Raw genomic sequence first — 25,348 nt, 5'->3', positions numbered from 1 at the left:
CTGCCTCTGCCTCCCAAGTGCTGGAATTAAAGGTGTGTGCACCACCTGGCAATTTATTCATTTTAAAAGATATATTTATCTTGTATAATATTAGAGGGACCAGCCTTAATATTATATATCCCAGGGGCTCAGGAGAGAGAACTACTAACGGCGAGGACTATTTTTGGGAAAGAGAATCTCAGCACACCGAGCTCTTTATTGCTTTAATTCCTCTGGGATAGCATCCTCTATACACAGCTTCAGTTCTGTTCTCGTGTCTAGCTCCTTTCTTGCCTGATTTCTCTCTATATCTATCTACTGCTCCCTCTAAGTTTTATCTTAATTCTCTTATCTTAATTCTGCCTCAGCTAGGTCCTTTTCATCTTGTTCTTACCCAGCTGGCTCTTCTTCATCTTCCATCTCGTTCCTCTAGTACTCTCTTCTAGCCCTCCAATCTAGTTCTTCCCCATCTCAGTTTGTTCCTCTCAAATTCTTACTCATCTAATTCTTCCATTCTCTTTTCTCTTCTCCATCCTCTCGTGCCCTGGGAGTCCCGGTATATATACACTTACAAGCAGTAATCCCTTGGCAGTGCAAAGCCAGGCTTCCAGGGTCAAACGGAGGGCTGATAAGAATCACATAGAGGGGTAATAACCATTAATTATCATTTGCAACCCCAAAGGGAAGTGACCAATGGGGAAATGAATTAACTAAAGACTAAACTCAGGTAATATCTAAGAAGAGGGTAGAAAATGTTAAAAATCTGTAAGTGACTATGTCAATGGGAGAAAATAAAACTGCCTTCTTTTTTCCTGTGGCTCCTATCTGTTCAAGCTATCTGCTGTTTTTTTCTGCAGGGTGGGGGAAAGTGTGCTTGGTCGCTAGGCAACCTGTGTACAGCTAGATGCCTCTGGCGATAGTTATAGGGAGATCTGGAACTAGAGGTAAGATTTGGGAAAGGAGGAAGTTAGGCTTAATTAGCACATCCACCAGGCCTTCTCAAACAGGTAGCCTGGATGCTTAAGTCTGTTCTTAGAGATTACAGAGGTATCTCTGATAAGGTCCTTTCCTCCATCTGGGGATGGTCCTGGCTGGATGCTGCCAATGATGATAATTACAGGGAGGCTTGAACTGGGGTTCCAGCTGAGCATAGCCGTTAGCCCAGAAGGTTATCTAAATATTCCTAGATAGTGGTTAGGTAAGGAGTTAGCAGTCTATAAAGTTAGTAAGGCTGTAAAAAAGGAGGGTCCAAGCTAAATTGTGTAAAGCTATTACTTAACGTCCACCTGACCTAGGTGATGTCTCCTTGTGGAATTTACCTTAAATCAGGAGACTTGCATGTGGACTGTTATTAATGATAGTCCTTGAAAGTGGCCAAGGGAGATATCTGATTCAGGAGAAAGCCTTTCCTGAAGCTGTTCTCCAAATACCTGGAATGTGTATGTCCAAAGAGTGATCAGTCCACACTGTTAGCCCTTCTTAGGAAAAAATCAACTGGGAAAACTATGAAGGCACACATGATTTTCATAACAGAATACAGCTGATATATAACAAGCCAAATAACACCAGAAACTCCTTGGAATTTGGCTTCCTCTGGAGGAAATCCTTGATTCCTCCAGGTAGTGACTTTGCCATAACCAGCTGAGTTCTTATGATATATCCCCGTGGCCTGCAGCATATTTATATTTATGTGTATGAATGTTTTGCCTGCATCTACATATGTTCACTACATGTATGTCTGGTGCTTGTAGAAGTCAGAAGAGGGCATCAGATCCCCTGGAGTTAGAGTTACAAATGGTTGTAAGCCACCATATATGTTGGGAATTGAACCCAGATTATCTGCAAGAGCAGCCAGTGCTCCTAATTGCTGAGCCTTCTCTCCAGTACTGAACTTGCTGACTCTGCATCACTCTGACTCTTCCTAAATTTCTTTTCTGTGCAGCATGTCAAGTATTCCATCTGCACCCGAGGGAGGCCCCAGCCAACCATGTGGAATTACATTTCTGCAGTTGGTGATAACTGTTGAGAACAGACTCAGAGCTTAGATTTTGGTCAAAAAGAGAATAAAGTACTTAAAATAGAATATGCTAAATCTCTTGGCACACAGGGATGACCACGAAATGTTGAGAAAGCCAAGTCTTAGATTCACTTGATTTTTTTTTTTTATAAACTGCAAAAATGCCCATACTTTATTCTCTGCAAATACACATTTGAGTGGCTGTGCACGGAACAGGTTTCCACCTGTTCATGTGGACAGTAGAACTCAACCAAGGAGAAATTATACAGCTAGTGTTGCTGTGCCAAATTTCCATTTGGAATTTGGGCGTGAATTTCAAATGCTTTAAGCATTGCCAAAGAGTTAAAAACTTTCTAACATCATCATTCACCTGGATCTGGATGAAAGGAAACACCTTTGGCATCTCAGGTTTGGTACCATCTGGCTGTAGGGCAGGTTAGGTGTCAGAAACTGACCTGTACCAAGAGCTGCCTAGGACAGCACTCTGGCACCTCCTGCTGGGCTGGGACAAGAGGACACCTCTCAGGCATACTACTTTCTCCCAGTAGCTCTAAAAGGGGTGCTTTTTCTCATACAGTATCTACATATTTAGCTTTTTAAAAATTTACTTAATTTTATGTGCATTGGTGTTTTGTCTGTGTGAAGGAACTGGAACTGTAGATATAAACAGCTGTGAGCTGCCATGTGAGTGCTGGGAATTGAACCCAGGTACTCTGGAAGAACAACTGCTGAGCCATCTCCCCAGCACCTCTTTCTCCTTTTAAGGCAGTTTCGTTCAGTCTCCTGAGTGCTAGAACAAATCACCACACTCAGTGGCATGGAGTGGGGTTAAGAAAGTCTACCCTTTATTTATGTGTGTCTGTGTACACCTGTGGGAGCCTTACGCGTACCCAGTTAGTAAGCGCTCGTGCCTGCAGAGAACATCTCATCTCCTGGAACTGGAGTTACAGGCCTGTGAGATGCCCGATATGGGTGCTGGGAACAGAACCCTGGTCCTCTGCGAGAGCAGCACGCTCTTTACACCGCCGAGCCATTGCTACAGTTCATTTTTTTTTAAACTTAAAAAAGAAATACATACATACAAATATCATGTACATGTTCCCAGAGGCCAGAGAGGACGCTGGGGCCCTGGAGCTGGAGTTACAGGCAGTTGTGAGCCCTGACTTGGGTGCTGGGAACCGAGACTGGGTCCTCTGCAAGAACAGCAAGCGGGGCTCATCATTGAGCCATCTCCCCATCCCCATCTTTTCACTTGAGACAAGGGCTCCCTAAGTCGCCCAGGCTGGCCTTGAACTTGCGATCCTCTTGTATCGGGGCTGACAGACCTGCGCTACCAGGTTCAGCTTCCTCGCAAGACCTAGAAGACTTAAGAAGCGAGCACAAAGCCCCCGTGACGCTCCGCCATCTTTGCACGGCTCGGCTCGGGCCGCAGCGGCAGCTTCCTTCTTCCTCAGAATTTTCGCGCCAAAACATCCCGCTCACAAAATGGAGGCCGGAAGGAGGTGGCGCGTGACGTCACCAAGAATCACAGCCAATCGTTTTGGGAACCCGTCCGGGGGGCGGGACTCGCCGGGCGCAGAGCGGCCCAATAGCGGGCCGCGCGGCCGGGCCAGCCAATGGGAGTGCAGACGCCGCGGCGGACGAACGCCCAGGCCGGTTTTTCCCGCGAAAGCCGGCCGCGTCTGGGAGGGCGCGGGGCGCTGTGCGCGGGCGGTGAGGGCGCCGAGCACGGTCCGGGAGGCCAGGGAGACGAGCCGCCACCCAGCGCTGTCCGCACCCCGGTGCAGTCATGTCGGGCTTCGACGACCCCGGCATCTTCTACAGCGACAGCTTCGGGGGCGACCCGGGTGCCGACGAGGGCCAGGCCCGCAAGTCGCAGCTGCAGAGGCGCTTCAAGGAGTTCTTACGGCAGTACCGCGTGGGCACCGACCGCACGGGCTTCACCTTCAAGTACAGGTGGGACGCCGTGGCTGGGCAGCCCTCCGCGGGGCCGGAGGGTGGAGGCGTCCAGTGAGGCGGGGGCGGGGGCGGCGATGCCGAGTGAGGGCCGAGGCCGGGTGCGTGCCGACTGCCCGTTCTCACGGCCCCCTGACCGCGGCAGGGATGAACTCAAGCGGCATTACAACCTGGGGGAATACTGGGTCGAGGTGGAGATGGAGGACCTGGCCAGCTTTGACGAGGAACTGGCCGACCACCTGTACAAACAGCCGGCCGAGCACCTGCAGCTGGTGAGTAGCACCCGTGTCAGAGTCTCCTGAAGCCTGGCCCTCTCCCATCGCCAGCAGCTTATGCCTTTCCTCTTCTTCAGCTTGAGGAAGCTGCCAAGGAGGTGGCTGACGAGGTGACCCGGCCGCGGCCTGCAGGTGAGGAGCTGCTGCAGGACATCCAAGTCATGCTTAAGTCAGATGCCAGCCCATCTAGCATTCGGATTCTGAAGGTGAGTCCGTTGAGTGGCAAATCAGGGTGGCATGGCCGCTGTGTGGTGCAGAAGGCTTCTGAGACAGGTAGCCTGGGGCACCAGATGTGTGACCCTGAGCAAGACACTTGACTTAAGTAAGCCTGTAAAATTACCTCAGTAGATCGATGTCCTAAAGGAAGGCAGAGTTGGATCTTGGAGAAACAGCAGTGACTTCCTATCCATTGGGGTGACTGAAAAACCAGTAAACACCATCTGTAACTGGGAGGCAGAGACAGGCAGATCTCTGAGGCCAGCCTGGTCTGCATAGTGAGACCCTGTCTCAAAAAAAAAAAAAAAAAAAAAAAAAGACCAAAGAAATGGGGGACACTGGCTGGCCATTGCTGAGAGGGGTGGAGAGTTGATAAAGAATACTTTTGAGGAAGTAATGTTGGAGCTGAAGCTGAATAATGTGTAGCCAGCCAGGTCAAAACCTGGAAGGACATTCCACCAGGCTCAAGGGACAGGTACAGAGGCACTGGGGTGACAGTGGCAGCCTGTTTGGAGGAATGGAAAGAAAGCAGTGCAGCTGGAGCCCCTGAGCTTGAATGTTGGTAAAAGAAGAGATGGGCATGTACATGTGTGTGGAGAGCACAGGATAACTTGGGAGTCCACATCTCTTCCACATATGTGAGTTCCTGGAATTGAACTCAGGTACTTAGGTTTGGAGGCAAGCAATTGCCTTTACTTGCTGAGATATCTCACTGGCCCTGGTTCTGTTTTCTTTTTATGAGGCTGGGGATTAAACCCTGGGCCTTCTGTGTCAGCCAGAGCACTCTTGAACACCAGCCCTAGACCCCGATGCCTGAGTTCAAAAGATCCTTAGCTGCTATGTAGAAGAGGATTGATAATGTAGGCAGAAATGGAAGGAGGACATGAGAGTCATTGCTGTTCTGTCTTAGGATTGTTGAGAATCAAAAGAACAGTGCGTGTGGCAGTGCTTTGAGAGTAGTGTGGTGACGTCCAGCTGTCACCAGTCACTTGCTGTCACCTACCATTGTGCACTATACCCAAAAGGCTGTACTTAACTTCATTTTGCTTGAAACTGTAGAGCTCTGTCCTTTGGAGTCCCTGTCAAGTTGTTCTTGGTTAGCAGGACAGCGTATCTTCTGCAAACAGCTCTAAGTCCTCTATGCAGTCTCTGGTGTTGATTTCTTGAGTCTCACGGTCTAGAACTGAACTGCATCTTAGGTTCTGCCTGTGTGATGGTGGCATTGCATTTGAGTAGGGGGTTGCTGTTTCACAGGAAAGACAAGCTTGTCCCTCTTCCAGGGACAAGGCCACACACCTCTCCCACTCTGGGGAAGTACTGCGAATACTATAGAGCAGCAGTTCTCAACCCGTGGGTTGCAACCCCTTTGGAGGTCACACATCAGATACCCTGTATGTCAGATATTCACATTACAACTCCTAACAGTAGCAAAATTAAGGTTATGAAGTAGCAACGGAGATAATTTTGTGGTTGGGGGGGGGGTTGTCACCAAAACATGAGAAACTGTATTAAAGGGTTGTAGCATTGCAAAGGTGGAGAACCAGTGCTCTAGAGAGATTACCCTGTTAGGGATGGCTGAGACCTGGGGCTTCTTTTCCTCTGTGGTATTAGGGCTGGGATACCTGCACCCCTGTAATTTTTCAAAAAATTTGTGTATGGATTGTTTAAGGGTTCTAATGTCTGGGTAGGACTTTGTGGCTCTAGAGGTGGCCACCCTCTCCTGTGTTTCTCCTTCGAACAGTTTTGGAAGGAGGGCCCAGTATGAATCTAGTCCCTTTGTTCCAGAAAAGCTTGGAATGGAAAGATGGAGAAAGGAACTTTGCTTGTTAATTGTTTTAGATTTATTTACTTTATATGTGTGAGTTTTTTGCCTGTGTGAACTGTGTAAAATTATGTGTGTTGCCCATGGAGGTCAGAAGTTCCTCTGGAACTGGAATTATGGATAGTTGTGAGTTACCATATGGGTGCTGGAAACCAAACTTGGGACCACTGGAAGGACAGCCAATACTCTTAATTAACTGCTGAGTCCACTCGCCCATTGTGAAAGACTTACCACATGCAGAAGTGCATAGAGAAAAGTATAATGAGCTCCATATACTGTTACTAAGATTGAGTATTAATATTTTGTCTTGTTTCCTGCTTTTTCCTGTTTATTTCTGAAGATTTTCTTTTTCTTTTTCTTTCTTTCTTTTTTTTTTTTTTGGTTTTTCGAGACAGGGTTTCTCTGTGTAGCTTTGCACCTTTCCTGGAACTCACTTGGTAGCCCAGGCTGGCCTTGAACTCACAGAGATCCGCCTGGCTCTGCCTCCCAAGTGCTGGGATTAAAGGCGTGCACCACCACCACCTGGCAATTTCTGAAGAATTTTAAGCTGAATATTGTGTATGCCTTTAATTCTAGCGTTTGATAGGCCAAAGGCAGGATTACATATTTTCTGCCATTCTGGGCTGTATAGTAAGGTCTTATATTGTAAAACAAATAACCCAAAATAAACTTAAAGAAAAAAATGAATTTTTTTTAAGTCAAGTTTCAGTACATTTTAAAAGACTAGTATGTCACAGAATATGTTGATAATCACAGGATGATTAAATGAGAAGTTAGCAAAGAAAATGCTATTTGAATATCCTCTGGAATATCCTAATATGGTTGAAAACTAAGCAACATGCTTTTTTATTTTATGTGCATTGATGTTTTGTCTGCATGTATATCTGTGGGAGGGTGTTGGATCCCCTGGAACTGGAGTTACAGACAGTTGTGAGCTGCCATGTGGGTGCTGGGAATTGAACCTGCGTCCTCTGGAAAAGCAGCCAGTGAGTGCTCTTAACAGCTGAGCCATCTCTCCAGCAACCAAAAATTACACATGGCATTTTATCCACATATACTTAAATATGCAATTTTTATTATATTTGTTTATTTTTGTGTGTTGCAATGTTGTGGTCAAAGGATAACATGAGGCAATCTGTTCTCTTCTTCATGAGGGTCCTGGGGATTGATCTCAGGAAGTCAGGCTTGGTGGCAAGTGCCTTCACCTGTTGAGTCATCTTGTTAGCACTCGCCCCCAGTGTGGAACTTTTAAAAGGGTTCCTTACATGCTTAGTAAAATAAACCAGGAGTCCATGACATTATTGAATGTGTAGTCCTAGATTCAATTTCATAGCTTGTGTTTCAGGAAGGACCAAATATTGTATTAAGCCGCTATGGATCTTAAGTCTCTTATTCCAGAACAACCTTCCTTGCACTTGTGAATGGAATTCCTTCTCAGTCAGTAGCTTGTGGAAGAAGTTGGGCTGGTTGTTCTGTAGAAGGACATGTGACCTTGTAGATTTATCCTGTGGCCTGCTTGGCTGTATTGAAGCACATCTGTATTATTTTGAACCTGGATGTTGGTTCAAAGGTCTAGTTGCCTTCTAGTTTGACATACTGAGCAGAAATGTTCATGGGTGATGTGCTACATCCTATCACTGGCATTCCCGTAGCCTCTTCATAGGTTAAGAGCCCCAGTTTTGTGCGTGTGTCCATTCTCTTATCTAACCCCAGCTGCCCTGACGTGGAGAAACGGTGGGGAGACTGTCCTAGTCCTGTAGACTCTGGTGAGGCTGCCACAGAAAGCACAGAAGGTGGGATAGTGTCTCACTGCAGAGTGTAAAGATCTACAATTTAAATCTAAAGAGAATAGGATGAGAGTCCCTTGGTATTTGTCATCCAGCTTAATGACTAGTAACAGGCCAAGCTTTCTGTCTCTAGAAGGCTGTGGAGTTCTTTTTTTTTTGTTGTTTTTCAAGACAGGGTTTCTTTGTGTAGCTCTGGCTGTCCTGGAACTCACTCTGTAAACCAGGCTGGGCTCAAACTCACAGAGATCCACCTGCCTCTGCCTCCGAAGGGCCGTGGAGCTCTTAAAACAGGTCTGATCATAATGTCATTTCATCTGAAACTGTTAGCAATATATATCCCTGAAAGATAAGGATTTTTGTTATTGTTGTTTTTGGTTTTTTTTTTTTTTTTTTTTTGAGACAGGGTCTCACTGTGTAGCTCTGGCTGTCTTGGAACTCACTATGTAGACCAGTCTGGCTTTGAATTCAGAGACCTACCTGCCTCTGTCTCCTACCTGATGGTATCAAAGGTGTGTGCCACCATGCCCAGCTCAAGAAATCATTTTTTAAGGCATGACTAGAAGGCCCAACACGAATATATTCTAACAGACAGTTTACCTATTGGACTATTTTAAAACAATGGACCCAGGAAATTGGAATTTGCTCAGGAATCTCATACTGGGAAAAGAAAAGCTTGGACCAGCATTGCAAACTCTCCTCTCCGGGAAAGAGGCTTACATTATAGGAACAGTGGTGGGCCAGTGGTGGGTGGGACCACACATCTTGGTCAAGACTGCTTACATGGGCATAACCCTGGCTCTCTATTTAAACTGATCTCATTTCAGGAAGGTGGGGTTCCACTCTTACCTCTTTGTTCCTTTTTCCAGTGTGGTGTTATTGAGTAAATCTCCCTTTTCTGTTTTTTACTATTAATTTCGCTATTTTAATTGTCTATTTTAGGAGGGGTAGCTAAACCTGACAACTTGGTATATATGTGTGACCCTAAGTTTGGTAACATGACCATAGTAACATCACACTATTTATGAGTTCGAGGTCAGCCTGTTCTACAGAGCGAGTTCCAGGACAGGCTCCAAAACGACACAGGGAAATCCTGGCTTGAAAAAAAAAATTGGTGTTAGTACTCAATGAGGTGCAGTCATTAAGATGGGAATTCAGTGTTAGTACTCAGTGAGGTGCAGTCATTAAGATGTGAACTCAGGCTGGGCGGTGGTGGCGCACGCCTTTAATCCCAGCACTCGGGAGGCAGAGGCAGGCGGATCTTTGTGAGTTCGAGGCCAGCCTGGGCTACCAAGTGAGTTCTAGGAAAGGCGCAAAGCTACACAGAGAAACCCTGTCTCGAAAAACCAAAAAAAAAAAAAAAGATGTGAACTCAGTACTCAGTGAGGTGCAGTCATTAAGATGGGCACTCTCGGCTGACAAGGTCCATAGGTTCTGCTGACAGAATCTGAACTGGAACCTGGGGCTCTGTCCGTGTTTGTCCCCTGTGGCACAGCACAGGAAGTTCCTGTCAGCTGGGGCTCGGTCTTGTGGTTTTGTCTCCCCAGCCTCCTGCCATTGTTCTGCAGGCCCCTGGAAGTGAGGGCCTGTGCCCCAGGCTCCTGACATTAGGTGGGTGCCCTGCAAAGTCTGAGCTAAACTATGAGCCATGGCTGTGTCACCTCCTCCCGGACTTGTCCATGTCATTCCTCAGCACTGGTTCTCTTTAATCATCAAGCCTTCCTGTGTCTCTGTTACAGTCAGACATGATGTCACATCTGGTGAAGATCCCTGGCATCATCATCTCGGCCTCTGCAGTTCGTGCCAAAGCTACCCGTATCTCCATTCAGTGCCGCAGCTGCCACAACACTCTCACCAATATTGCTATGCGCCCAGGTCTAGAGGGCTATTCCCTTCCCAGGAAGTGCAATATGTGAGTGTATAACCAGAAGGGGCTCTGGGGAACTTGACCTGAATCACTTCAGGTTAAAAAGCAGACAGCCCTGGCAGGTGCTGCCTGTAGCTGCTTCTTACAGGACTTCTGTGAAGGGCTGGGTAGCACTATATCCTTGGTCAGACAGGAGCTATGAACCAGGCATGGTGCTCTTTTTTTTAAATTTGTTTTTATTTTATGTATTTTATTTTATTGGTGTTTTGATATGGGTGTCAGGTCCCCTGGAACTGTAGTTACAGACAGGTGTGAGCTGCCATGTGGGTGCTAGGAATTGAACCCAGGTCCTCTGGAAGAGCAGTCAGTCCTCTTAACCACTGAGCCACCTCTCGACCTCGGCACAGTGTTCTTTCATGTGGTTGCCCCACCTTGATGTCCACACAGCCTATGTGGGAGACCCAAGGTTGGGGAGTCCAGAGGATTGAGCCTATATGGAATCTTGAGGGGAGGGGGTTCCTCTGTGTAGCCTTTGTTATTCTGCAGCTGACCTTGAACTCAGAAATCTGCCTGCATCTGCTTCCTGAGTGTTGGGTGGCATGTGCTACTTCCTCCCGCCCATATGGAATCTTCTAAAGCAAACTAGACCCAGTGTACCCACTGTACTGCCTGAGAAATGGCTGTACAACTTACAATAATACAGCTTAGCGTATTGTTTCACTACAGTGGTAGAATGCATGGCCTTTCATTTCAGTTAGCAGAACTTAAAATACTGTATGATTTTTTTTTTTTTCTCGAGACAGGGTTTCTCTGTAGCTTTGGTGCCTGCCTGGGATCTTGCTCTGTAGATCAGGCTGGCCTTGAACTCACAGAAATCCGCCTGGCTCTGCCTCCCGAGTGCTGGGATTAAAGGCGTGTGCCATCACTGCCCGGCCTGTATGATTCTTAATAGTAGATGTTTGCTGACTACTATTTAATGAACCCTACTTGCATCCTGGCTGCTTTTGGCTTTCTCTTCTGGTTTCTTCTCAGCTTCCACGTTGCTTGAGGCATACTGGCCTTGTCCTAGGCTGTTGCCTCTCCTCACCTGCAGCCACAGAGTAGCTTCTCCCTCTCCCCATGTCCCACCTTCACTGCTCCTCAGTCTGTTTTCCTATCCAGGAGCAGGGGAGCTTAGCCCTTCCATAGGCTGCCTTGCATCTAGTTTCTCTGTCTTCTCTGCCTAATGGTCTTCCCTCAGGCTGCCACATTGTTCCTGTCTCTTCTTCAGGCTCCTTACATGTCCTCTCACCGAAAGTGCCTTCCTGATCCTGTGCTTGCATTTGGTACATACATGACTGCTCACACTCTGACCTGTTTATTTGTATTGCATGCCATTATACTATGCAGATAGTTTTCAATCCTGATGGGGACTTAGCTTCACAGACCAGGGACTTTTGGTTCACTGCTGTGTCTCCTCACCTATATTTGTTGAGTAGACTTATTGTATAGGCCTCAGAGTCTGCACCCTCAGAATGGTCTAGAGGTGATCTTTTCTCACTGGAAAAGATCCTGGACTGTGGATGGGGTTTAGTAAGGGATTTGATGATATAGCTCCTCTTTCACATGTGGGGACACTGAGACCTCATGAGGGAACTATGAGTGTGACTGCCACCTCAGTGTGCCATGGAGAAGCCAAGACTCCTGAAATTCTGACTTTGGATATAGCATCCTGCCATCATGGAAACTGTCCTTCCAGGCCTTTTCCCAAACTTATCCCGGCTCTGCCTTATATTGCTGCTGCATCCCAAAGCTGATTTCTTTGAATAGAGGAGCCCTGCCTTTGGGTTCTCAGGGTAGCTCTGGTGACTACTTCTTCCCCTGCCCAGGGATCAGGCTGGGCGCCCAAAGTGCCCATTGGACCCATACTTCATCATGCCTGACAAGTGCAAGTGTGTGGACTTCCAGACCCTGAAACTGCAGGAGCTGCCTGATGCAGTGCCTCATGGTGAGATGCCCAGGCACATGCAGCTTTACTGTGACAGGTAAGTTGGCGGGGGCCACTCAGGTGCAGCGTAGAGATCATCTGGAGCAGAGTGCAGGGTGGAGCTTTTGTGTCTGATGCTTCTCATTGACTTTGTCATCTCTTGTCTCCCAAAATCCACAAGGCATGTCTACCCATATTTTACATGGGAACTGTAACTGAGTGAGGTCAAATGACTTTGTGAGAGGAACCGAGGTTGGGTCCTTTCAGTACACAGCAGGATAACCAGCAGCAGTGCTAGCTCTTGCTCAGCCTGCTGTCCTACCCAGGCTTCCTGTTAAGAATCTGCCTGTGGGTTTTGTTGAGTAGTTATAAAATGACCCGGGGTAAGGTTTACAGGTCCCTGAGTGCTTATCCTGGGCTCATACACCTGAGGTCGAGTGCAGATATAAAGCTTTCTGGGGAGCAATGGACCCACAGTTGACAGTTTTATTGCTGGCAAGAATGTGCAGACTCAGAATCTTGGGAAAGGTACACCTTAAGCCTCAATTTTTTTTTTTTTTTTTTTTTTTAAATCAGTAAAATGGGGGTCTGGACTATCTCATACTGCCTGAAATGAATGTCACGAGTTTAACACAATTCCTTAACTGTATTTACTAGAGTATTCTCTGAGTATCAAAGGGATTGAGAATCAAGGTGTGGAATATGTAGGAGGTTAATAGGACAGACAGTATGGGTGGTAGGAATAGTCCTGTGAAGCTGTGATTTGATAGTGTATAGGAACCCCCCCCCCCCACACACACACACAGGATATCTCTGTGTGTAGCCCTGGCTGTACTGGAACCTGTCAGTAGACCAGGCTGGCCTTGAACCCACAGAGATCCAGGTGGATCTCTGCCTCTGCGTCCCAAGTGCTGGGATTAAAGGCAAGAGCCACCACTGTCCACACCTTTGTTTTTCTTACCTTGCTTGATTCCCAACAGTTGAGATAAGTCAGATTAAGTATCATCTCTTCAAGCTCAGAGAGGCATAGTGACTTCTCTTGAGTTCACAGAGCTACTCTCTGGTCCTTTAAGCCACACTGGTTCTCGGGAAATGTGGAGACTAGTAATCACTTACCATCTTGTTTTTAAAAGAGGTGACTAAAAATTTAGAGGCAGATTGACTTGGTTGAGTTCGGGGAGTGTGTCAGAGGAAGAAATGGAAAGTGGCTCTTGCAAGGAGCCGGGGAGGGTGTGAGGAGAGACTGTCCCCTAAGGAGGCAAAAATGAGACACCAAGTAAGCCTAGCCACAGATAAAATGGAGCTAGGGCTTCTAAAGGCTGGGCTCCACTGGCACAACATGTGGCCTGAGTTCAGTGAGAGTCAGCCCAGCAGCATCATAAACACTGTATTCACCATCCAGACAGATGTGGGTGGGTAGCAGAGTGGGGAAAGTCCCTTCCTCTAGGCCTGTGAGGATTGAGCCAACTTGATAGTGATGCCTGGGGTGGAAATGCTAAGCTGACCACACTGTCACCCCTGGATTTCACTTGCTTTTCTTTATCCTTTCCTGCACTTTTCTCAGGTACCTGTGTGACAAGGTTGTTCCTGGGAACAGAGTCACCATCATGGGCATCTATTCCATCAAGAAGTTTGGATTGAACTCTAGCAAGGGCCGGGACAGGGTGGGTGTGGGCATCCGGAGTTCCTATATCCGGGTCCTGGGCATCCAGGTGGACACAGATGGCTCTGGTGAGTTGCTCAAACCATTAGGATGTACTTTTCTTTTTCGTGGTAGGGCTGAAACCCAGAGCCTGGTACATACCAGGCAAATATTCTACCACTGAGCTATATTCCTAATCCCAGGGTGTTTATTTTTATAGTAAACAAAACAAACAAAAACAACAACAAACAAAAAAACCCATTAACCAAAATGTCCACATATGTGTTGGTATAGTTGTGGCTCCTGCTTTAGGGTTGTTGCCTAAGTGCATCTTTGAGTTGCATGACTCAATGCAGTAAATGTGATGTGTGTGCTGTGCTGCATCTCCGTAGCTAGAGAGGAAAGAAGTGAACGAGGGTTGAACAGTCAGGATGTAGTTGAAGAAAGAGCCCCTAAGGGACAGTATCTGACACTGAACTGCTTGAGTCCATTGAGGTACTGAAAAGGAGCTAGAGCGTTGTCAGAAGGCTTCCTCTTATCAGGTGTGTCAGCACTGGCTTTGAAGGATGGAGGTGTTGTGGAGAAGGGCCTTTTAAGCAAGAGGAGAGCTGGTGGGAACTCAGGCCTTGTGGGAGTTGAAGTAACTGGGTCTCCAGTAGGAGTTGGATTGAAATGGCAGGGGCCAAGTAAATAGCCTCTACTCTCACATGGAGTGGAGAGCTCATGTTTACACCCTGGGGCAGTGGGAGCCACCTGGGCTAGAGTGATGGAGTTCTGAGATGTTTTCTCTATGTATCCCTGACTGTCCTGGAACTCACACTGTAGACTAGGAAACCTAGTGCTAGGATTAAAGATGGGTACCACCACTGCCCACTCATGATCTGGCCTTCTGATTGTTTAGAACCTTCTCTTCCTCACTGGACCCTTGAGATTTAGAAGACGGGGATAGTTCTGTGCCCCAACTTTCCAGAGTGAGACTGCCCTCCTGGTGCTGAGGGCCCTGTGTGAGTGTGTTGAGGTGGTGAGGAGGTTCCTGATCTAGGGCTAGGCCCAGCAGTAGGCTGGAGGAGATGCCTTTTGCTCACTATGCACCTGTCTGCCTTTCTAGGCCGCAGCTTTGCTGGGTCTGTCAGCCCACAGGAAGAGGAGGAATTTCGTCGCCTGGCTGCCCTCCCCAACATCTATGAGCTCATCTCCAAGAGCATTTCGCCCTCCATATTTGGGGGCATGGATATGAAGAAGGCTATAGCCTGCCTGCTCTTTGGGGGATCCCGGAAGAGGTGAGGGGCCTGGGAGGAGGGTATTGATGACAGGGCTGCTGCAGGAGAACATCTGTGTTGAGGACCTGGTGCTCTTTCATGTCTCCCAGGTTCCCTAGCCTGCTGGCATGAGGCCACAGTGGGAAAACATTGGGCTAGGACCAAGGATTTGATCTCTGCTCTAGACTGTGTGGCTTTGAGTGAGAGATACTACATTGAAACAAAGTTTCTGTGTATGAATAAGACATGTGAAACATCTGACACTTAGAAGGTGTCATATATCCTTTTTTTTGTTTTTTCTTTTTTCAAACAATTTTTTAAAATGTTTTTTTCTCATAGTCAGGCTGCCCTTGAATCTCATGATCCACCTGACTCAGTCTCCCAGATTCTAAGATCCAGGTTTCCTGTGTCCTTTTAAAACTCTAAAATAATAGAGCTGCAGACAGTAGCAGCAATGAGAGTGTACTAGTGGATATTGTTTAATACACCTTTTGTATGTATTTATTATGTATATAGTGTTCTGCCTGCAGATATGCCTGCAGGCCAGAAGAGAACAACAGATCTCATTATAGATGGTTGTGAGCCATCATGTGATTGCTGGGAATTGAGCTCACGACCTCTGGAAGAGCAGCCAGTGCTCTTAACCGCTGAGCCATCTCTCCAGCCCTCAAAGCATTCTTGTAAGTGCTTAATGTGTCCTGAACCAAGCCATGTCCTCTCAGCCTCTAAGGATGTTACTGTTATGTCCATTTCATAGATGAGGAAACTGAGGCACAGAGAATGAAGGGTTTGCTCCAGGTACCATGTTGGGCTGGATCCTGCCCTGTAGGTCTATTCTCTGCAGTGTGCATAGCCCTCTGTGCCATTTTCTTTATCTCTCTGCCTGGGAAATAAGCCTTGCCCTCCAGTGTCAGGCTAAGACAGAACTGGGTGTGAACATGTTTCTGGGCCAAACTGTCATTTCCACCTGTTCTGAGACTCTTAGATGACCAACCCACACAAAGCCAGGGGTGGTGATGTATAACTGTAATCCTAAAATCTGGAAGACTGAGGTGGGAAGATTGTGAGTTCAAGGACAGCCCTCAAATAGATTCTTTCTTACTCTTTGTCTTCCACCTGCCTCTTGTGGTTAGGCTCCCTGATGGACTCACTCGCCGGGGTGACATCAACCTGCTGATGTTGGGGGACCCTGGCACAGCCAAGTCGCAGCTTCTGAAGTTTGTGGAGAAATGCTCTCCCATTGGGGTAAGTGGCTGGGGACAACTTTCTCCCTGGCTTGGATGTCCCAGCAGGGAAGAAGGCTGGACATCCATGAGATCTTGCTCAACCAGGACCTCTTCCTCATGAATATCTTGACTGTTGTCAGGATGGCAGAGGGGGTGTGAAAAGGGGCAACAGGTGTGTAGGTTAGGGGTGGGTGGTAAGAGCTTTGGACTGAGTCAGGCCTAGTTTGTTTCTCAGCCTGGCAGTAGTCATGTGGACTTCAGAGAGGTAGCCTAGACCCCCTGAGCCTGTCTCTTTGCTAAATAATGAGAACGTTAATGCTGATGATAATAGCTGGTATAAAGAAGGGCCGGATGCTTCCTGAAGTGCCTGCCAAGGTTTTACTTATTTAACTGTCTCCTCATGAGTGCTGCCACCCATGTTACGCATTAGAGGTAGGAATGAGCAATAGTGTCTTGCTCAAATCCCACTGCTGGGGAACTTAAGAACAAAGTTCAAGCCAATGTGTCCAATGACCCAGGTGCCCTGGGTCTGGGAGGATCAGGGTAAGGCTTGATGTGATGACTGGTCAGTGGTCTGAAGTGGGAGGTGGTGGTTTTAGATGGAGAGGAGGTGTGGTAAACTTAGGGCACCATCCCATAGAAGTACTATGGCCTGAAATGTGAGCTCTGTCATTTAAATCTTGTAGTAGTCATATTTAGGAAGTAAGAATAGGTGAAAATAACTTGTATATCTGTCTAATTACAGTTCAATGTAAATAGGTATAACAAGAAATCCATGGGAGTCTGCTTAAAGGGTAAAAGAAATTAATTAGGAAAGAAAACTCACCAAACAGAATAGGAGAATCTACACAGGGTCCTGGAAGGCTGAGGTTCTGTCCCACTCTGTTCTGCCGCCAGAGTCAATCCGCACCATCCAAGCCCACGAGGGAGAGAAGAGAGGCTTGTATGTGCCTCTCTAGTCCAAAGGGTAGCCCCGAGGCCACGCCCCAGGGGCTGGTACTTCAAGGTCATAGGGTAGAACATATATCCACTACAAATAGGTTTTTTTTCAGTGTAGATGGAACCCAAAATCTTGTGCATGCCAGGCAAGCACTTTATTACACTAAACTGCATCCCAGGCCTACTATAAACAAGTACTTGGCATTCTCTTTATTACAGTCTGATCTGAGTATGTCTCACTTATAATACAAGCATCTCGGATAGGTCCTGTATTTAAAGGGGTCTGTAGCATGTAGCATACAAGTCTTCACAGATGATGGACTCAGGGTAGAGGCAACCTGTGAGCCGGGAGTTCCCAGCCTCGAGGCCAGCTTGAAATATGTCCTTCCTTTTCTGGGTCTAAATGCTTATGCTGTAGTTCAGGTGAAGCATTTTCCTTCTAAAGAGACTCATAAGCTAGGCTGAGGCCCAGGATGGCCTCTTTCCTTTCAGAAGAAAGAATCTTCAGTTGGGCCTTGAGTTCTGTGCTATATAGCCAGCTTTACAGTGTGATGTGGAGAAGTCAGCCCTGTGGGCTCTTGACCTTTGGGGCTAGCACTAGGTGCTAACACCTCTCCTCTCTTTACCAAGGTGTACACATCTGGAAAAGGTAGCAGTGCTGCTGGCTTGACTGCCTCAGTGATACGGGACCCCTCATCCCGAAACTTCATCATGGAAGGTGGAGCCATGGTTCTGGCCGATGGTGGGGTTGTCTGTATTGATGAGTTTGACAAGGTGAGTCTTCTAGTTACAGGACTGAGGTATGGCCTCAGGTGTGCTAGCACACACTACTTCTGAGAGACTTGTATGTGTTCTTGTGCCCATTATTCTGGGGTAACTTAGGATAAGTTGCTTTACCTCTCTGAGATACTCTGGAAATTGGAGAGAGTGAAAGCCAAGCTCATGTGATTGTCTACAATTGGCTGACTGACCTAACGTCTGTACTATGGAATGGTAGCAGTTCCTAGTTATTCTCCTACCACTCTCCACTGTCTGGGTAAGGGTTCTGATAGACATGTCTTTCCAATGTAGATGCGGGAAGATGACCGTGTGGCAATCCATGAAGCCATGGAGCAGCAGACTATCTCCATTGCCAAGGTGAGTAGCCCTTCCATCCTTCATCAATTCAGCCTGGTGGTCTTCAGGCTGCTCTGATGGATATACAGAGTTCTGTTTGCCTAGGACTGTGCTAGCAGCAGCAGGCCTGGGAAACGCATGCACATATGCATGTAGTGTATGCATATGGGTGTATGTATGTGTATGATCATGTATGAAGAAGGAGAGTCCTGTCCCAGGATTGTTGATTATCTCTTCCCTATATTCCCCTTTCCGTCTCAGGCTGGGATCACTACCACCTTGAACTCTCGCTGCTCTGTTCTGGCTGCAGCCAACTCAGTGTTTGGCCGATGGGATGAGACAAAGGGGGAGGATAATATTGACTTCATGCCTACCATCTTGTCCCGATTTGACATGATTTTCATCGTCAAGGATGAGCACAATGAGGAGAGGGACATGGTATGTCTTGGGCTGGGCTGATGATGGCTCCAGTGGTTTCATGGTCCTGGGGTTGAACAAGAGATTTTGCCAGGGAAATGCTGGTGCTCAGATAGGCTATGAATGGGAAGCACATGAAATGACTGTTAGTGGCTTGCAGAGTACTGGAGAGGAACCTGGAGTCCTGTGACCTACTTCTGCCTCAAGGGAGATGCTGTGTGATTTTAAGCAAGAAGTTACCACTGAGCTTTAACTCCCTACCCTGTTAGTAAATTGCTGAAAGAAAATAGTTAATGGAATTTGGTAAGGTCATAGGTTTAGTGTGCAAGTGGAATTTAGTAAGGCCATAGGTTTAGTGTGCAAGTGGAATGGATTGTTGGCCCAACTATGTCTGTTTCTGTTTCATTCTCAGGCAGTTACTCTGTGATGGTGTCTTAGGTTTTCTGTTGCTGTGAAGAGACACCATGACCACAACAACTCTTATAAAGGAAGACATTTAATTGTGGGGGCTTACAGTTGAGAAGTTTAGTCCATGGTCATGATGGGAAGCAAGGCAGCATTCAGGCAGGTGTAGTGCTAGAGAAGGAGCTGAGGGTTCTACATCTTGACTCACAGGCAACAGGGAGCGATCTGAGACACCTAAGTGTGCCTTGGTCATATATGAGAACTCAAAGCCTTCCTCTGCAGTGCAACACTTCTTAATAGTGTCACTCCCTTTGGGGGCCATTTTCTTTCAAACCACCACACATGGTAAAGGGTGTCCAGGCTGAGGGGTTCAGGCCTGTACTTTCAGTGGAGGCTAAGATACAGGAGAATTGCAAGTTCAAGTCCAGCTTGGGCAACTTAGACCCATATCTCAAAATAAGCAAAGTAAAAAAACAACTGGGGGGTTTTGTTCAGTGGCAGAGTAAGGGGTCCTTAGCGTGTAAGGGGTCCTGGCTCAATCCAATGTATCAGTAGAATCAGTAAACGTACTCAGCTTATTAGCTGGTGATTTAACTGTCCCTAAAGGAAGAGGAAGCCTTTTCCAGTAGTTCTAGTAGAAGTCCCAGGATGGACTCCCATTGGCTTGGGTATGTCCAGTGTTCCACTGCCAAGACAGGATTTCTGTGTGTAGTCCTGGCTATCCTGGAATTCACTGTGGACTGGCTTAGCATCAAACTCAGAGACCCATTGCCCAGCTCCATGTCCATCCTTAAGTAGGTACTTGCCCACAGTAGACAGGCCACAGGGACTGGAGCAGAAGCACTCAACACATCATTATTTCTGCCCTGTCTGCTCAACCTGTGGGCTGACCCAGGATTCCCTCTGCTCCTTAGATGCTGGCCAAACATGTGATCACTCTGCATGTGAGCGCACTGACACAGACACAGGCTGTGGAGGGTGAGATCGACCTAGCCAAAATGAAGAAGTTCATTGCCTACTGCCGAGCGTGAGTGCTGGAGAAGACCCTGTGGGGTGACATCATGGGCTTCGTGGGTGAGGGGCGCAGACTTGTTCTGCTCCTTACCTAGGATTACCTGGCAGCTATGTTCTGAACTTTGTTCTGCTCTCATCTACCACTGTGACCCACTCCATGAGTGTAAGGTTATTTGTTTCAAAGTTATCGTTGTGGAGCCCACAACAATGGGCAGGTTGCCCAAGCTTTCTGATCCTCAAGTCTCCCAAGGTTGATATTTTATTTTATTTTTTAAATATTTATTTATTATGTATATAGTGTACCGCCTGCATGTATCCTTGCAGGCCAGAAAAGGGCACCAGATCTCATAGATGGTTGTGAACCACCATGTGGTTGTTGGGAATTGATCTCAGGACCTCTGGAAGAGCAACCAGTGCTCAACCTCTGTGCCATCTCTCCAGCCCCTGGTTGATGTTTTATAAGGACTGCTCAAGATGATTAAATTCTTGGCATCTCCCTGAACTCAGGATTACATCTCACTGCTCAGGATTACAGCTGTAACTGTCATCAGAACCATGCATATGATTTCTTCTTTCCTAAGCATGGTTCTCTTTTTTTGGTATATAAATGACCTGTAGCTCTGTTCTAGAAAGCTGAGGTGGAAGGTTAGATATCTTGTCTGAGGCCGTATGTAGGAAGTAGTGGGAACAGACCAGTGTACCTACCCCAAAGGTTGTATGCTCTTAACCTCGTTCAGATTCTCAGTGTTTGTTGTCTTTGAAAGGCCTAGGCCCTAAAGACAGGGCACTGGTTGATCATAGCAGCTGAGTGGGCTCCCAGTTCATACACCTCTGCCAGAGAGAGTGGGCCTCATAGCCTGGTGGTTCCTGTGTGTTTGAGCTTTGGGAAGCCTTGGGGGGACATCTTCAGTTTTCTTATCTTAAATCAGGGAGGTGGAGAGGAGGAGCTGGAGACTGCTGAGAAGTGTGCTCCCTGGTGGGCCTCCTGCTGCTGTGAAGCCTCAGTGCTGAAGGAATGTATACCTGGTGGCTAGACTGTAATCAGCAGCAGGAAGAGGAGTTTTCAGCACATCTGCTCAGACTCCTGACCAGCTTTCTCAGAGAGATGCCATGTAGATCTCTTGACACCTGCTCATAGCCAGGCCAAGTTTCCCTGTCTTTCAAATGGCTTGCCAGCAGGAAACTGATGTGGGGACATTCATGTCTGCAAGCCAAACAGAGGCCTGGGGACAGGGAGATTCCTTCATGGTCTCACTAGAGTTCACTCTGCAATCTGCAGAAGATGTGGCCCTCGGCTGTCGGCAGAGGCAGCAGAGAAGCTGAAGAACCGCTATATCATCATGCGGAGTGGGGCCCGCCAGCATGAGAGGGACAGCGATCGCCGTTCCAGCATCCCCATCACTGTGCGGTGAGCAAGTGGGCCTCATCTCACAGAGTAGGGCCAGTTGGCCACTGCCACCCTCATAATCCAGGCCCAGGGTGGGTGGACAAGGGGGCCTCTGGGAGTGTGTGCTCTGGCCTCCTAATTATCTATCTGTCTTTGTTTGAGTCTGGGGGTGACTGGGTGGGCCTCACTTCTATAGTTTACCTGGCTTCCCTCTCTGAGAGGCAGATTGAAGTGAGGGGAGGACCCTGTCCTGGGAGGTAAGCAGGGCCTCTGTTCTAGCCTCTGGCCAACTGTGTAACTACAAGGAAATTGATCTTCACTAGGTCTCAACTTTTTTTTATATTTGTCCCACTAGGGTAGTGCATTTGTAGACAAAATACTGAATAAGAGCTAGGGTCTACCTAAGTTGAATCTTGCCTCTAGCATTGATTAGTTACAAGTAGATTTGGCTGTGTATAATGAAACCCAAAGAGTAGCTTACATTGGAAATTTATTTTCATTATGAAACTTTGGGGAATAGGTAGTTTATAGTGGTTTTTCAGAGCTGTCAGGCTGGGTTCCATTATGTCCATCATTGCCAACCTTTCAGTCCCATATGGTTCCTGAAGTTCCAGCTGTCATTTCCATGTTTGGATATCAAGAGAGGCAGAAGGACATGCTTTTTAAAGGACACTTCTGACATTGTCATATGATGCATGGATTTAGATCTCATTGGCCACGTTTTGGTCACATAGACACACCTTGACCAAAGAGGCAGAAAATATCCTTTACTAGGCAGCATGTGCTGGAATAAAAATTGGGTTCCAGTTCTAAGAATATAGGGTAATAGATAATGGGCATAGCAGTATCCAGCAATCTCCCCTAAAGTTCTAACTACCTTGACCATGCTGCTTCCTGGAAGATCAGGGGAGGAAAAGTGGACTGAGGCCTTTGAGTATTCTCTCGTTCCAACAGGCAGTTGGAGGCTATTGTGCGCATCGCCGAGGCCCTTAGTAAGATGAAACTGCAGCCTTTTGCCACTGAGGCCGATGTGGAGGAGGCTCTGAGGTTATTCCAGGTGTCTACATTGGATGCTGCTTTGTCTGGCAATCTGTCAGGTGAGTAAGTGCTAGACTGTAGTCTTGACCGTAGGGTAGAGATTCAGTTAGCTGGTGGCCTGCAGGGTGCTACCTGGATATGGTTTTGATAATAGCCTTGTCCCTACTTCTCCCTTGGCTATTTTCACTATTATGGGATCTACTCCCTAGACTTCTTGAGCTAGTTCATTAAAAGTAATTGTAGGCCTGTCACTAGTGAAGAATGGCTGTCTCCCTTCTATGTTGAGCTCAGAATTGTTGTCAAGTTTCCCAGTCCGTGGCCTCATTTTTCTTACAGCCACATTTGGGACACCAGGCTGTCAGTCCTTCCCATCGTGGAGATGAGACGTACACAGAGCTTCCGTGGTGCCTCAGTCACCTGTCTTAGTGGAACACAGACACAGGCCTGTTGGCCCCTGAGCCCTGATGTCTGCTGCCTGCTTTCAGCCAGTCTTCTGAGACTGGTGATATGCAGGCCTCTTCATAGTTAGGTCCACCCCGATGCAGCAGGGATTCTGGCTTAGCATTTGCTAGTCACTGTCTAGGTGCCAGAGCTATAAGCAAGCTGTTCCTGTCCTACCCATTCCATAGGCTTTCTTACCTTTCTTGGTGAGATACAGTGAGGAGGTAGGTATAGGTGGTGAAAGGAATGGGGGAATTGGTGACACCTGGGCCAGGTATGTTGGAGAAGGAGTGATCAGAACTTCTCATGAATGGCACCTCCCAGATTTGGACCCCAGTGGGCCCTGCCTTCCCTCCCTTCTTGCTCTGTAACTCAAAACTTCCACTGCACGTGATGGTGCAGAGGCAGGAAGATCTTTGAGTTTTGAGGCCATCCAGGGCTATACAATGAGACCTTTCCTCAAAAATAAATAAACCCAATCAAACAAAACTCTGCTTCTGTCAGAGCTTTTTTGTGGCTAATCCTGTTGCCTCAGTGTGTGTGGCCCATAGGGCCTCATGGTACCTGGCTCTCAATTATTATGGTGGCTTTCTCTCTGCCACCTGGTGCTGATGGCGTCTGTTGCATTCCCCTCTGCCTAGAGCACTCTTCACCATATTTCTTGGTTCTCACTTCCCTGGTGAGGCCCCCACTGTCACCTGATGCACTGTTCTGTCTTTAATTTTCTCTCTGAGGCCTGGTTCAGGCCACTCTACTTAAAGGCTCTTATTTCTCTGGCCTGCCCAGTATGGATGAACTGGGGTTTCTAATACCCAACTCTATTGCACTCTCACAGGGGTGGAGGGCTTCACTACCCAGGAAGACCAAGAGATGTTGAGCCGCATTGAGAAGCAACTCAAGCGCCGCTTTGCCATTGGCTCCCAGGTGTCTGAACACAGTATCCTTCAGGACTTCACCAAGCAGGTGAGCCTTCCTAAGCATGGGAGGCCTGTAAGCCATGCCTAGTATATAGAGGGTGTTCTGCTGGTTCCCTTGGTCTGTATTCTGTGCTCAACAGTGGGGTGCTGGAGTGGGGGGTGTTTGAGTCACCATTCCTTCCCTAGAAACTGCTACAGTTGGGGTTGACTATTTATATATCCCATGAAGTGGGAAAGGTAGAAGCCGGGTCTGGAGAAACCACTATCTAATTTCCCCATCTCTTAGTCTTTCCCTTATTGCTTGGCTCCTTAAAGGGTAGGGAGCCAAGAACCAGATGAATGAGCCTTGTAGCCCATTGGGCAGAGGGCTACTGATCCCATGCAGAGGAGATACTGTTTTTGGATTCCAGGAAGAACCTGTACCCTTTAAAATCATGAGAATAGCCCTGGTTCTTGGCTTCCTTCCCATTTTGCTCCTGGAAATAATTTACACAGTAGCTGGTACTGGACCTGCCCTATAGGTGAAAAGATCAGCATTTACTTAGACTGGGGCTGGAGTAGGTTTGGTTTCTAGGGTCTCGGGGACTTAAGTGCTAGCTCACTTAATTGCTATATGACCTGTTTTTTCCTCTGTAAAATGAGATAATTCCTAATACTGGTTACGTAAAGTTGATGTAGGACTTGCCTGGTACACAGGAGGCATTACGAAGGATAGGCCCTTCTGAAGTCAAGGGAGAATGAAGGTAGAAGCTTTTTTTCTGTTGTAAAGTTGTCTATGAGCAAGGGGGTTCATGGGCTCCCTTGGGTCCTGATGATTTACCCCTGTATCTCTTCTACTCCCTCTTACAGAAGTATCCAGAGCACGCCATCCGGAAGGTGCTGCAGCTCATGCTGCGCAGGGGTGAGGTCCAACACCGCATGCAGCGCAAGGTGCTCTACCGCCTCAAGTGAGCCCGCCGCCCGCCCACCAACCCTCAGACCTGAATGCTGCTGCTCAGTCGTTGTTCTTGCACTTCTGCCCACCTCCATCAGGAGGAGGATGTCCTGCCTCACCGCCTCTGACTGCGCTCTGCGGTGCATCTGCAGCCCCTGGAAATGTGCTTGGTCTGTTGGCCTTATATACTCTGTTTGGGTGTCTGAAGGCTTTGCTGTAGGTACCTAGTCTCTGTCCTGCCTCCTCAGTAAGATAGGTCTGGAGCAGGAACAGGCTCTGTATAGGTAGACAGGTCTATACATTGGCTCCTGGACTGCCTGACTGCCAAGCTTCTTCATGTGTTCAGAGGAAATAAATTAAGTCTTCGGCTGCTAACAGCAGTGGAGTCAATGTGACTGTGGTTCTGTGTGAAGTGTGGCAGTTGACTCGGCTTTCTCCAGCAGCGCCTGATGTGAGAACTGAATCATTCACTAAGCCTATCTGTGCCTCAGTTTCTTAATCTGCAAACAAATTTAACATTGCCTCACAGGGTTGGACTTTAGCTCAGTGAGTGAGTGACTCAGTGAAAAACCTAAGTAGGCTGCAGTGTAGAAAGCCTCCAGTGATGTTTAGGGTTTTATTTATAGCAAAGTGGGCTGGCTAGGTGAGTTTCTGAGCCCTCCATGCTGTGTATCCCTGGGAAGGAACCAGACTTCAGGATTTATCAGTAACAGCTGGGAGGACCCGACCCA

The 25,348-nt window shown here is 47.5% G+C and overlaps 1 protein-coding gene across 1 annotated transcript; it reads left to right on the top strand.

Annotated features, from left to right (window-relative positions):
* The first annotated feature begins 3,560 nt into the window (after nucleotides 1–3,560).
* Mcm5 (minichromosome maintenance complex component 5) lies at nucleotides 3,561–25,007 on the top strand. The gene is made up of 16 exons (XM_006974952.4): nucleotides 3,561–3,952; nucleotides 4,098–4,224; nucleotides 4,305–4,433; nucleotides 9,789–9,961; nucleotides 11,785–11,940; nucleotides 13,447–13,613; nucleotides 14,633–14,804; nucleotides 15,917–16,028; nucleotides 17,579–17,722; nucleotides 18,020–18,085; nucleotides 18,326–18,502; nucleotides 19,801–19,913; nucleotides 21,180–21,308; nucleotides 22,242–22,384; nucleotides 23,602–23,729; nucleotides 24,533–25,007. The coding sequence occupies exons 1-16, from the start codon at nucleotides 3,786–3,788 to the stop codon at nucleotides 24,632–24,634; spliced, it is 2,205 nt and encodes a 734-aa protein (XP_006975014.1). The 5' UTR covers nucleotides 3,561–3,785; the 3' UTR covers nucleotides 24,635–25,007.
* The last annotated feature ends 341 nt before the right edge of the window (nucleotides 25,008–25,348 follow it).

The sequence above is a fragment of the Peromyscus maniculatus genome, chromosome 5 (genome assembly GCF_049852395.1).
Source record: "Peromyscus maniculatus bairdii isolate BWxNUB_F1_BW_parent chromosome 5, HU_Pman_BW_mat_3.1, whole genome shotgun sequence".
NCBI classification, from domain to species: domain Eukaryota; kingdom Metazoa; phylum Chordata; class Mammalia; order Rodentia; family Cricetidae; genus Peromyscus; species Peromyscus maniculatus.
This window is presented reverse-complemented; position numbering and strand designations above follow the sequence as displayed.

Coding starts and splice junctions, on each gene's coding strand:
- Mcm5 (XM_006974952.4), top strand. CDS start 3,786: ATGTCGGGCTTCGACGACCCCGGCATCTTCTACAGCGACAGCTTCGGG. Junction 4,225..4,304: donor CGGCCGAGCACCTGCAGCTG/GTGAGTAGCACC, acceptor CCTCTTCTTCAG/CTTGAGGAAGCTGCCAAGGA. Junction 13,614..14,632: donor GGTGGACACAGATGGCTCTG/GTGAGTTGCTCA, acceptor CTGCCTTTCTAG/GCCGCAGCTTTGCTGGGTCT.